At 43.4% G+C, this 12795-nt stretch overlaps 1 protein-coding gene across 2 annotated transcripts in view; it reads right to left on the bottom strand.

The window, feature by feature from the left end:
• Positions 1-12795, bottom strand: part of EPSTI1 (epithelial stromal interaction 1) — a 121116-nt gene that overhangs the window by 92456 nt on the left and 15865 nt on the right. For both annotated transcript variants that reach the window (XM_040341299.1, XM_040341300.1), the window contains exon 2: positions 9482-9540. In XM_040341299.1, the coding sequence (XP_040197233.1) occupies positions 9482-9540 (59 nt within the window). The remainder of the gene's footprint in view (positions 1-9481; positions 9541-12795) is intronic.

Here is a 12795-nt window from a genome sequence, read left to right as displayed (position 1 = left end):
TTTGTCACCAGTGCCTCACTCAACAGTAATTGTAAGTAAAAGCAACAGATGTTTGTTTAACTAACTGATGTAGGATGATTTCATATCACCACGTTCTGATGTGACTGTTAGGACCAGTTCACACCATAGAAATGCAGTCTGGAACGCGTTCCAGAAGCTTTTCTGCATGTGTGTTTTTGACTCGTTTTTGATGCAGCCCAGTGCATTTTCCCCCTCTTTTTTCTTAACCTTAAATAAAGACATGTGTGTTCCGATACATTTGTGGTGCGTTCCTGTGTATTTTTGATGCGTTTTACAGTGTTCCCGTACAGTCCAGTGCAGGAAAAGTGCAACATGTTCTACTTATTTTTTTCTGGAACTGGAACGTACTGAAACTGCAAGCACTGGTGAGAACTATGCCATTGAAAACAACATAACCTACTTTCCATGCATTTTTGATGGACTATGAGATTATACTAAATTCAATATTGAACTCTAACCCTCCTCTGATTTGGAGTAGGCCCAAGACCCCCTTTGAAAAGATATGTGTTAATGATGACCCCCAAAGACATCTTATATCGAAAACATACTCACTTTTATTTTCTGATGTAGATCTTGAGAAGGATGAGAAAATCCAACATTGGGAAAGAGATCTAGATTTACACCTCTCTGTCAATGATTGGCGTCATATTTTCAACAATATTCATAAAGGTTCTATGAATGTCCTTCCTCAGGAAAATAGTTATAAACTTTTCTCCAAATGGTATAGGACACCTTACGTCATTCATAAATTCAGCCCTACCACCTCCCCTACCTGCTGGCGCTGCAAGTCCGCCTTAGGGACTCTCCTACATATTTGGTGGGACTGCCCCATTATTCAACCCTTTTGGAAGGATATTCACCGCATTATCCCACTCATTACTTCCTACTCTCCAGATTTCTCCGCTGCCCAATTCCTACTACACCATACCACATTACCCCAACACATATACAAAAATACATTGGTACTACAACTGATTAATGCAGCCAAGCTCTGTATCCCGACACACTGGAAAGACGCTTCCCCTCCTAGTATTTTGGAATGGCTCCGAAGAATTGAACGAACTGCGGAAATAGAGGATCTAATTTTTCAATCATGGGATTCCCCTACTAAATTTCGTGATAAACGTTAATTGAACCCGTTCCGGTTTCATCTGCCTTTTTTTTTTCTCCCCTCCCTCCCTTTTTATTAATATTGATTATTTTTGATTTTGTACTTTGCATTATAACAAATTGTAATGTCCTTTGTTCCGGTCCTGATCGACCGCTTTAACTGATCCCATTTGATATGAAATTGAAATGTGTGTTTAAATGACTTATACTGTTCTGTGGATATTATTGATCCGCTACATTTCATCTATTGTTTATCTTGGTGAATTTTCACATATGTATTGCTTTTTTGTATGATTTCTTCTGAAATACCAATAAAATGCTTAAACAAAAAAACGCACTGGACTGCATGTGGTGTGAACTGGCCCATAGTGAAAGGCTTTGGGCCAGATTCTGAAAGGACTTACGACGGCGCAGCGCCATGTACGCCGTCGTAAGTCCTAATCTGACCCGTCGTATCTATGCGCCTGATTCTTAGAATCAGTTACGCATAGATATCCATTAGATCCGACAGGCGTAAGTCGAATTCCGCGTTGAGTATGCAAATTAGCTAGATACGCAAATTCCCGAACGTACGCACGGCCGACGCAGTAAAGTTACGACGTTTACGTTAGGCTTTTCCCGGCGTATAGTTGCCCCTGCTATATGAGGCATAAGTGCGGCGTAACAATGTTAAGTATGGCCGTCATTCCCGCATCAAAATTTGAAAAAGTTACGTTGTTTGCGTAAGTCGTCCGTGAATGGGGCTGGACGTCATTTACGTTCACGTCGAAACCAATGACGTTCTTGCGGCGTACTTTGGAGCAATGTACACTGGGAAATTCCACGGACGGCGCATGGGCCGTTTGACAAAAACGTCAATCACGACGGGTCACAGTAGATTTACATAAAACACGCCCCCCTGATCCAAATTTGTATTAGGCGGGCTTACGCCGGCCGATTTACGCTACACCGCCGCAACTTACGGAGCAAGTGCTTTGAAAATACAGCACTTGCCCTTCTAAGTTGCGGAGGCGTAACGTATCCGCTTTACCCGCACAAAATTATGCCGCTGACTGTGAATCTGGCCCTTTAAGTTTAAGTACTTGCTCCTAGCTGGAGTGCCTTTTTCTGTTCTTGAAAGTAAATCTATTGTGATCTCAAACAAGGAAATTCTGGTTCAGCTCTGCAATATGCAATGTATTTGCGATTCATTTCAAATATACTATACAGTATGCACAAATGGGGACATGTCTACTTAGCAAGCTTAGGCTGAAGTAAATCATTTGCAAAGCTCTGCCTGCAGCTTCCCAGGCAGTTGAAATCTTGTACAATAATAAACAGTTGTAAAAAGCAATTTTGTAGTTTGCTTCATTTCAATGCGCAGAAGATTAGCATAGAGTATTGGTGGAGTAATACGATCATTACGCATCAGAGAATGTGTTTCCACAGTATGATCATGTGACTTGGGAGATGCAAATTTATTTCTAATTGTCTGTTTTTAACCGAGTGTCATTTTAATGAACAGCTCCCTAAATGTTCTCTATAGGGTACTGCTGAGCTTATTTTCCAGTGCATGAATTATTCATACTTTAATGTGTAAGCATTAGGTAAAGCATAAAAAGAAAAGCTTTGTTTGTTGTGCATATATAAAACATTAGAATTTGTTGCACGTTTCATGGTCTCCAATTCCACATATATTTAGTGGACTATCAGAAGTAGAAATAATACATAGCCCCCCTCCAACCCCCAATAATTAAGACTGCACCCCATTTGGAACAAAAGGGTCTCACAATATAATATCTCTTTATTATGCTTACTTTTTAAAGCAGGGGAAGGTATAAAAATATAGCACTGACTTTATGACCATTCTAATTGTATTTTTCTGTTTTTTTAGTACCACCCCCATTCCCAACTTGTCTTCTTCAAAGAAAATGGTAACATTTGCTAAATGTAGTTATTTTGTACAAACAGTAATACAAATGTTGCTGGGCAGAATTTGAGAGAAAGAAAAGTAGGACCAATGTTTTTTCGGTCAAACTTCACCTATGGGTTACTTTTGCTCTCCTGTGACCTAAGTCAGCTTATAGTGGGTTATTTCTGAGGCCGCGTACACACGACCGGTCAAAACCGATGAGAATGGACCGAGGTTCAGTTTCATCGGTCCAAACCGACCGTGTGTACGGCCCATCGGTCTCATAAAACTTGCTTTAAAATCGAACCGATGGACCGCTGACCGATCGGGCCAAACCGATGGTTAGTACACAAAAGCATCGGTTCAAAACCCGCGCATGCTCAGAATGAAGTCGACGCATGCTTGGAAGCATTGAACTTCGTTTTTTTCAGCACGTCGTGTGTTTTACGTCACCGCGTTCTGACCCGATTGGTTTTTGAACTGATGGTGTGTACACACATCAGACCATCAGGCTACTTCAGCGGTGGACCGATGAAAACGGTCCGTCGGACCATTCTCATCTGATGAACCGGTCGTGTTTACAGGGCCTCACTGTCAGATGACATGGCAGATCAGCTCCAGGCTCTGAAAGCATCCCAACAATAATGCCAGGATCCTCCTAGCTACTTGATTGACATCTGGCTCCAGCTCTCATTATGTGGCTGAGAGCTAAAACCAGCTGCACCTGGCAGAGAGGCCAGGGACAACACCATCAAGGCCCTCAACCTGCATCATTGGCTTACTTCCACAAAAAACGAGGGGTTCTTTCTATCCTTGGATGCGGAGAAGGCCTTTGACCGGGTGGCCTGGGACTACATGAACTCGGTTTTGGAGGCTCTGGGCTTAGGGACTAGATTGAGGGCATTTGTTGGAGCTCTGTACACAAATCCCCGAGCCAGGGTCCGGGTCAATGGTCACCTGTCAGAGGCCTTCTCCATCCACAATGGCACCAGACAAGGGTGCCCCCTTTCCCCTTGCTCTATATTCTTACACTAGAGCCACTCCTCCGCTGTATTCGGGCTCACCCTGACATTGTAGGGGTTAAAATTCATCAGAAAGAATTTAAGCTTGCGGCCTTTGCTGATGATATCTTGCTATTCCTCTCTTCCCCCTTGATATCCCTACCGAACCTGCTACAAGTCTTTGAGCAATTCCGTTATATCTCACATTTGAAGATTAACTATTCAAAGTCCTTTGCCTTGAATGTTACACTACCTTCATCGCTGGTCTCTCGCTGCCAAGAGAACTTTCCCTTTCGATGGAAAACAGATGACATTACATACCTAGGCATTCGGCTCCCAAGTAAACTTTCAGACTTATACGATAAAAACTTCTCACTGGAGCTGAAGGCCATACAACAGGATATTCTGAAGTGGGACTCCCCCATGATTTCTTGGTTCGGACGAGCCACCGTCTTGAAAATGACGGTGCTTCCCAGAATGCTGTATAAACTACAGACGATTTCGATCGCTCTTCCACCTGCCTTTTTTGCAGCGTACAAAAGGCTATGTAGGAAGTTTTTGTGGGGCTCCAAAGCACCTAGACTGAGCTGGGCGAAACTGGTTCTCCCAAAAGCAGAGGGGGGTATTGGTCTCCCGGATCTGCAGAGGTACTACTGGGCGACGCATCTAACGCGAGTGGTGGACTGGCGAGCTCATGAACGCTGCAAAGGATGGGTACGATTGGAAAATCAGATCGCAGGGGCCAATCTTGGGAAAATCCCTTGGATTTCTAAGAGGCATTGGTCGTCTAAGGTCCAATCTCATCCGCTAATAGGGGCAACTCTATTGGCTTTCACGAAGGCGTGTGACGCGCACAAAATTTCAAAGACAGAATGTAGGCTAACTCCTCTCAGAGGAAACCCGGACTTTATTCCGGGACAAGATGGGATCTACCTAACAGCTGAATGGCCGCACGCAGATATGCTGGCCAAACAGGTTCCTGACTATAAAAGAACTTGAGAAAATATCCCTAACTAAGAAATTCCCCCTGTTCGCTTACTTTCAGTTGAGACACTTTCTTGATGACCCAAGAATAAGGGAAAGGTTTACGAAATCGCTTATGGTATTTGAATCACTGTGCGCCAGTATGTCACCTCAGAGGCATGTGATTTCGATGCTGTATGCTTCCATGTTCGACGCACCCTTTGCGTCCCTATAAGCAGAGAAAGCTTTCTGGGAAACCCAGTTGGGCAGATCGATTGAGCCAAAAGCCTGGGACAAGATTAACTGGCTTATCTTTAAAGGCTCGCTAAATGTGAACATTCAGGAGAATGGTTACAAAATTAGGACACAATGGTATAGGACACCGGACATTGTCCACAAGTTCTCCCCTGCAGTGCCGGACAGATGTTGGAGATGCAGACAAGCCTTGGGCTCCCTCCTCCATATCTGGTGGGACTGTCCACTGATTCAACCATATTGGCAAAAGGTACACGATGTTACGGCAGGGGTTTCTTCGCTTTCCCTGGAGTTTTCGCCAGCACAGTACCTTCTTCACTTATCCAAAATTTACAGGAAAACCTACCGCAACTCGGTAGCGATACACATGATCAATGCAGCTAGACTATGTGTTCCTGTTCACTGGAGAGCTACGGTGCCACTGTCTATAAAAGAATGGGTGACACGCATTAACCACCTAGCGGCGATAGAGGAGCTGATATACACGGCACAAGATAGAATTCACGCCTTCACTTGCGTTTGGAGCGAGTGGTTCGAGTTCCGAGACACAGCGGATTACCAGGCTCTTGTGCGAAGCGTGGGCTGATTGAAAGCTGGTGATTTTAGGTCCGGTTGGTAACTGGTTTGGGACCTCACTGGTCCGAACTTATCCCAATATGATATGGACGGAGAGGGCAGTGGGCTTCCCCACCCCCCTCCTCACTTATCTCCTCAGCTATATGACTTTGAGTTAAGGCGCTCCCCTTTATGTAGTTTCCCCTCCCCCTTCTTTTTTTTCTTTTTCGCTTTCTCTCCCCCTCTCTTTCTCCTCTCTCTCGTTCCCTCCCTACACTGGGATCGCTCTTTCTTCTCCTTTCTCTTCTTTCTTTGTGAATGCTGGGAGGACGGGGTGGAGTTATGCCGTCCCTATCCACCCATACCGCCTGCAACAGGGGTAACTTAGTGACAGGTATAGGACCGGTATATGTAGGTAACAGGCCACAACGGGTTATGAGTTATGCTGTGTAAAAGGATCCAGAGGTCCTTGGTTATGAATATCCCAGTATCTCTCGTCCTTGATACCTTATGCTACTTCCACCTTGGGAGATATATGATAGTTGAAAGCTTATGTGAGGTTATTGAAAATGCTATATGACCCTAACCATATCTGTCTTGCTGGTTCCTAAATCTCAAGCACAGCAATATGTTGTAGCTCTCCTGGATTTCGCATGTAATATATAATGTTGACACTGTATTGTCTGTAACATTGTTCTCTTTCTACTTTCAATAAAATCTTTATGTAACAAAAAAAAACCAGCTGCACCCACCCTCTTTCCAGCGTGTCGTTTGGAGGGGCAGAGTGGAGAGTGGTGACTGAGTCACCACGCTCCGCTCTAAGTAGACCGAGAACTGAGTGATTAGCAGTCATTTGATTGCTCAGTTCTTGGGCTTAGTGCCAACGTGGGACAGTTGCAGCATCAGACCAATATGGCAGCATAGAGCTGCGTATGTATGTTTTGTTTTTTCTTATTCTTCTTCTCAAAGAGCTTTATTTGACAAATGCAAGTACATCGGTTTAAGCAAGTGACAATCCTAACCTTTTTTTAAAGCCCAAAGTACAGAAGAAGATTTGCATTGGTTACAGTTTCCTTATCGGATCCAACAATAACAAAGTCATGTGAAAGCAAACAAAGAACACGTCACTAAGGATAGTGTGGTAACGCTAATTGGGACTTTGTCCCAATAAACAATCCAAGTTAAAATTACCATGTGATTGTGCTGGCACAATGTCCTTTATTGCACTTTTACATGGGCTGACCAATCAGGTCCGCCTGTCAGTTTTTCAGGCAGACATGATTGGACACATGACCGCTGAAACCCGCCGACATCCGATCCGATCCTGCCCACAAAAAAAACAGACGGATGGTGTTCCTATTTAACATTTGTCCAGGGAATCGGACCAAAACGAACAGGCGGACCATTTCCATCCAATTATGCCATAGAGACAGCGGGACTGTGTCCACTCTGCACAGCGGAACGGACCTGTCATCTGCCTGCAAGCGCAATCCCCTACACGGAAGCGCCAATGGTATATGCATCTATCTATTCTGTAGATTCCTGACTGCGTTAACTAAGAAACAAGAATTTCATTAAGATTATAAGTGTTTTACCATTTTAGAAAAGCTAGTGCTGCCAGAAAAACTAGTGCGTATTAGTGCTGCCAGTACATAATTGCTGGGAAGAGGAAAGACAATCATATAGATATCATTATAAACACTATATAAAAATATTTTATATCTGTTTAATATATACAGTGTATATGCTGTGTGTGTATATATCATGTTGCCCCCCCTGCCCTGCAGTGCTTCTGGCTTCCCTCCTCTCCCCTGGCTGCTGCTTGGATGTTTCAGAATGGAGAGCGGGGGAAGGGGCTAGTAAATATGAAATTTACCGGCCCTTACTTTTCTAAATGGACACAGTAAACACACTTGCTCACTGTGTCCATTCATAATGGAAGCATAGTAAACTTAGCATAGTAAACATAGTTTACTATGCTTCAGTTGGTGAATGAATGGGAAGCCACTCAGCAAGGAGCACTTGCCATTCATTCACTACCTCATGCAGCTGAGGCTGTAGAGAAAGCAATATGTATTTGAGCTTTGGGGTGCACACCCTAATGCAATGGGCTGCGCACACCTATGATAAGAATACATGCAGTGAGACCTTTTATCATTTAACCTCTTCCCCACCGCGCCATAGACAAAAGACGTCTACAGCGCGGTGGAGTTATTCTGGGAGGACGTCCCTGGGACATCCTCCCAGAATCCGTCAAATGACGGAGCGATCACTTGTAAACAAACCGGCGTCATGTCATGACGCCGGTTCCTCCCTCTCCTCTCTGTACCGATCGGTACAGTGTGAGAGGAGAGGGGGGAGAGTGGAGGCAGCAGCAGCTGCTGTGGCTGGATCTGTGACAAATGCAGTCACAGATCCAGCCATCCTTCCCTGTGCAATACTCTGCAATAAAATCAATACTCTGCAATAACCCCCCATACTCTGCAATACCCCCATACCCCCAATACTCTGCAATAACCCCCCCATACGCTGCAATAACCCCCCCATACGCTGCAATAACCCCCCCATACTCTGCAATAACTCCCCCATACGCTGCAATAACCCCCCATACGATGTAATAACCACCCCATACTCTGCAATAACCCCCCATACGCTGTAATAACCCCCCCATACTCTGCAATAACCCCCCCATACGCTGCAATAACCCCCCCATACGCTGCAATTACCACCCCCATACGCTGCAATAACCCCCCATATGCTGTAATAACCCCCCCATACTCTGCAATAACCCCCCCATACTCTGCAATAACCCCCCCCCATACGCTGCAATAACCCCCCCCATACTCTGCAATAACCCCCCCCATACTCTGCAATAACCCCAATACTCCGCAATACCCCCAATACTCCGCAATACCCGCTAATATGACAGAAACAAGATTTTTTTTTTTTTTTTTACAGAATTGACAGTGTTTTTTCTTTTATAGCGCAAAAAATAAAAAACCCAGAGGTGATCAAATACCACCAAAAGAAAGCTCTATTTGTGGGGAAAAAAGGACAAAAATTTCAGATGGGCACAATGTTGTATGACTGAGTAATTGTCATTCAAATTGTGAGAGCACCGAAAGCTGAAAATTGGTCTGGTTAGGAAGGGGGTTTAAGTGCCCAGTGGTCAAGAGGTTAAAGGCCCACAGCATAGGTGAGCGGCCATCCTTTACATGTCAGTGGTGGAATCTTTTCATGATCACAGGGGCATTTTCACAGTGAATTTGGATTGAAGATTGATCACTCTGAAGATATTTTACAATATTAATTTGCAGTTTGTTGTTGGAACTGACACATGATTGGATTCATTATTGGATGACATGTTTTAGTATTATTATCACAGGACCATGTATTTTGGTTCCATTGAAACAATTTTTGTATTTTTTTATTTTGAGTGCACTTTATGACATTCAGTAGAGCAGCACTTTTTGGTATTATATATTTTTGTAAAGTTGTAAACTCTGTGTGCTGCAGCTTTTAGTTTAGTTCACTTATTTACAGTATATATACTGTCAGCTTCATCGGATAGCTGATGAAAAAATCCATCGGTTCGTTTTCATCAGACAAACCGATCGTGTGTACAGGGCATTACAGTCACCAGTTTTATACACACTAATAAAATGTACTGTATACAGATACTTACTTGTCAGAAGTTTGTTTCTTTTTGCTTGATTCGGTGGAATAACTACAAAGCTGCCATTGCTGTAATGAAATAAAAAAAGAATCAATAGAATTATATACATAAAACAGATTTCCACACACTCATAGACTTTATTCACAACAAATCAGTTTTTATTAGCTGGTTAAAGTAAATTGGTAAACATTTAAAGGGGAGTTCCAGGCTTTTTTTATGTTTATTAAAAGTCAGCAGCTACAAAAAGTGTAGCTGCTCGCTTTTAACCACTTAACCCCCGGACCATATTGCTGGTCAAAGACCAGAGTACTTTTTGCGATTCGGCACTGCGTCGCTTTAACTGACAATTGCGCGGCCGTGCGACGTGGCTCCCAAACAAAATTGGCGTCCTTTTTTCCCCACAAATAGAGCTTTCTTTTGGTGGTATTTATAGAAGGGGAGGGGAAGATTTGGGACTTTAAATGAGGTGTATGAGTATAGCACCTCCATCCCTGGTTCAAGAGAAAAAATGTATAAAGGGAAAATTTGGGACTTTAAATGAGGCTGCAGACAGGGTGGGGGTGTAAAAAGTACACATTTATTCATAGAATTGCAGGCATACATCAACATACAGAAAAACATGTATATGAGAACATATATTTCTCAGGGTAAGGACATTCCTTTATATTGAAAACACATAAAATGTGCATGTACAACAAACGCAACAGTAAGTGCAGCAATGCCTGGCGTGTGCCACATGCTCTTGTGCATGGATAAATGGATGCATTCAATGGATACATACGCTTTTTGTACATATGTTGTCATTGAATGCATCCATTTATCCATGCACGAGAGCATGTGGCACACGCCAGGCATTGCTGCACTTACTGTTGCGTTTGTTGTACATGCACATTTTATGTGTTTTCAATATAAAGGAATGTCCTTACACTGAGAAATATATGTTCTCATATACATGTTTTTCTGTATGTTGATGTATGCCTGCAATTCTATGAATAAATTTGTACTTTTTACACCCCCACCCTGTCTGCAGCCTCATTTAAAGTCCCAAATTTTCCCTTTATACATTTTTTCTTTTGGTGGTATTTATTTACCTCTGCGGTTTTTAGTTTTTGAGCTATAAACAAAAATAAAGCGACAATTTTGAAAAAAAAAAATATTTTTTACTTTTTGCTGTAATAAATATCCCCCAAAAATATATAAAAAAACGTTTTTTTTCCTCAGTTTAGGCCGATACGTATTCTTTTACCTATTTTTCGAAAAAAAATCACAATAAGCGTTTATTTATTGGTTTGCGCAAAAGTTATAGCGTTTACAAAATAGGGGGTATTTTTATGGCATTTTTATTAATATTTTTTTTTTACTAGTAATGGCGGCGATCAGCGATTTTTTTCGGTACTGCGACATTATGGCGGACACTTCAGACACTTTTGACACATTTTTGGGACCATTGGCATTTTAATAGCGATCAGTGCTATAAAAATGCATTGGATTACTATAAAAATTCCACTGGCAGTGAAGGGGTTAACACTAGGGGGCGGGGAAGGGGTTAAGGGTGTGTTCTTACTGTGGGGGGGGGGGGTGGCCTCACTAGGGGAAATGACTGATCTCACTAGGGGAAATGACTGATCTTCTGTTCATACATTGTATGAACAGAAGATCAGCATTTCTTTCCCTGACAGGACCGGGAGCTGTGTGTTTACACACACAGCTCCCGGTCCCCGCTCTGTAACGAGAGATCGCGTGTGCCCGGCGGCGATCGCGCGCCCCTAGTTCCCTGCGAGAGAGCCGACGTAGAGCTACGGGCTCTCGCGCAGGAGAGCCAACCTGCCGCCGTAGAATGACGGCGGCAGGTCGGCAAGTAGTTAATAAACGGACACTCGTCCGAGGATGAGAAGGCATCCGTGATAGGCGGAACACAGAACAGAGGCGCTGCTGGGAAGATTTGTGTTCCGCCTATCACAGGACAGACTGAGAAGAAGGCACGACTTTCAAATCATGGACGCTCGCAGCAGACTGTCACCGGCGTATAAGACGACCCCCGACTTTGGATGCAATTTTTGGCATCCAAAAAGTCGTCTTATACGCCGGAAAATACGGTAAGTGAACCAACAATGCACTTGTTTAAAGGAACCTATTTGGAAAATAAAAGACGAACCTTTACAACCCCTTTAACATCAGAGCTTTTCTTTCTTGGAGTTGGAACTATTTTCTTTTTGTCTGTTCTTTTTTTCTTTAACTTTATAAGCTACAACTATGGGGCCCAATGTAGTCTCTAGCTGCGCTAATTTATTTATTGGTAGGCTTTAAATTACAATCTTTGTGGATCAAAAGCTGTATATAGATAAAGTATTTTTCATTTGGCATGTCAGTGAAGAAGATTTTATCTTGTCCAAAGAAAAGGTAAAGGTGAAAGTGAAGTTAAAGCGGAACTTCCGCAGCCCCCCCCCCCCCTTTTTTGGGCATTATATTATTGAAAGCATATCAAATGAGTTACTCACTTCTCTGCCGTTTCTAATCATCCGCACAGCGATTTTTATTTCGTAAGGAAAGCCGTTTCCATTTTGCTTGTGGGCATGAGAAGCCCATAAGCACTTCCTTGTTTTGTTGAATGCAGAACTCCCAGCATTCACTGCCTCTCGTAACGCACATGCTCAGTTCCGTCGCCGCCATCCGTCGCCGCCATCTTGCTACACCCCGCACTCCTGCACAGTAATGATAGTGAGAAGGGGGCAAGCGGACATATTGTTACACCCACCAGAGTTTTAGACTTCAGTTATTTTAAAGCGGGAGTTCACCCGAAAAAAAAAAATTATCATTAGATTCATGCCCATTTTGTCAAGGGGAATCGGGTAGTTTTTTTAAAAACGAAGCAGTACTTACCGTTTTAGAGAGCGATCTTCTCCGCCGCTTCCGGGTATGGTCTTCGGGACTGGGCGTTCCTATTTGATTGACAGGCTTCCTACAGGCTTCCGACGGTCGCATACATCGCGTCACGAGTAGCCGATAGAAGCCGAACGTCGGTGCGGCTCTATACAGCGCCTGCGCACCGACGTTCGGCTACTTTCGGAAAATCGTGACGTGATAGATGCGACCGTCGGAAGCCTGTCGGAAGACTGTCAATCAAATAGGAACGTCCAGTCCCGCAGCCCATACCCGGAAGCGGCGGAGAAGATCGCTCTCTAAAATGGTAAGTACTGCTTCGTTTTAAAAAAAACTACCCGATTCCCCTAGACAAAATGAGCATCAATCTAAGGTTAAAAATTAACATTTCCGGGTAAACCTCCACTTTAAGCTAAAAACGGATACTGTATTTAGGCATATAA

This window comes from Rana temporaria, chromosome 2 (assembly GCF_905171775.1).
Source record: "Rana temporaria chromosome 2, aRanTem1.1, whole genome shotgun sequence".
Taxonomy (NCBI): Eukaryota; Metazoa; Chordata; class Amphibia; order Anura; family Ranidae; genus Rana; species Rana temporaria.
This window is presented reverse-complemented; position numbering and strand designations above follow the sequence as displayed.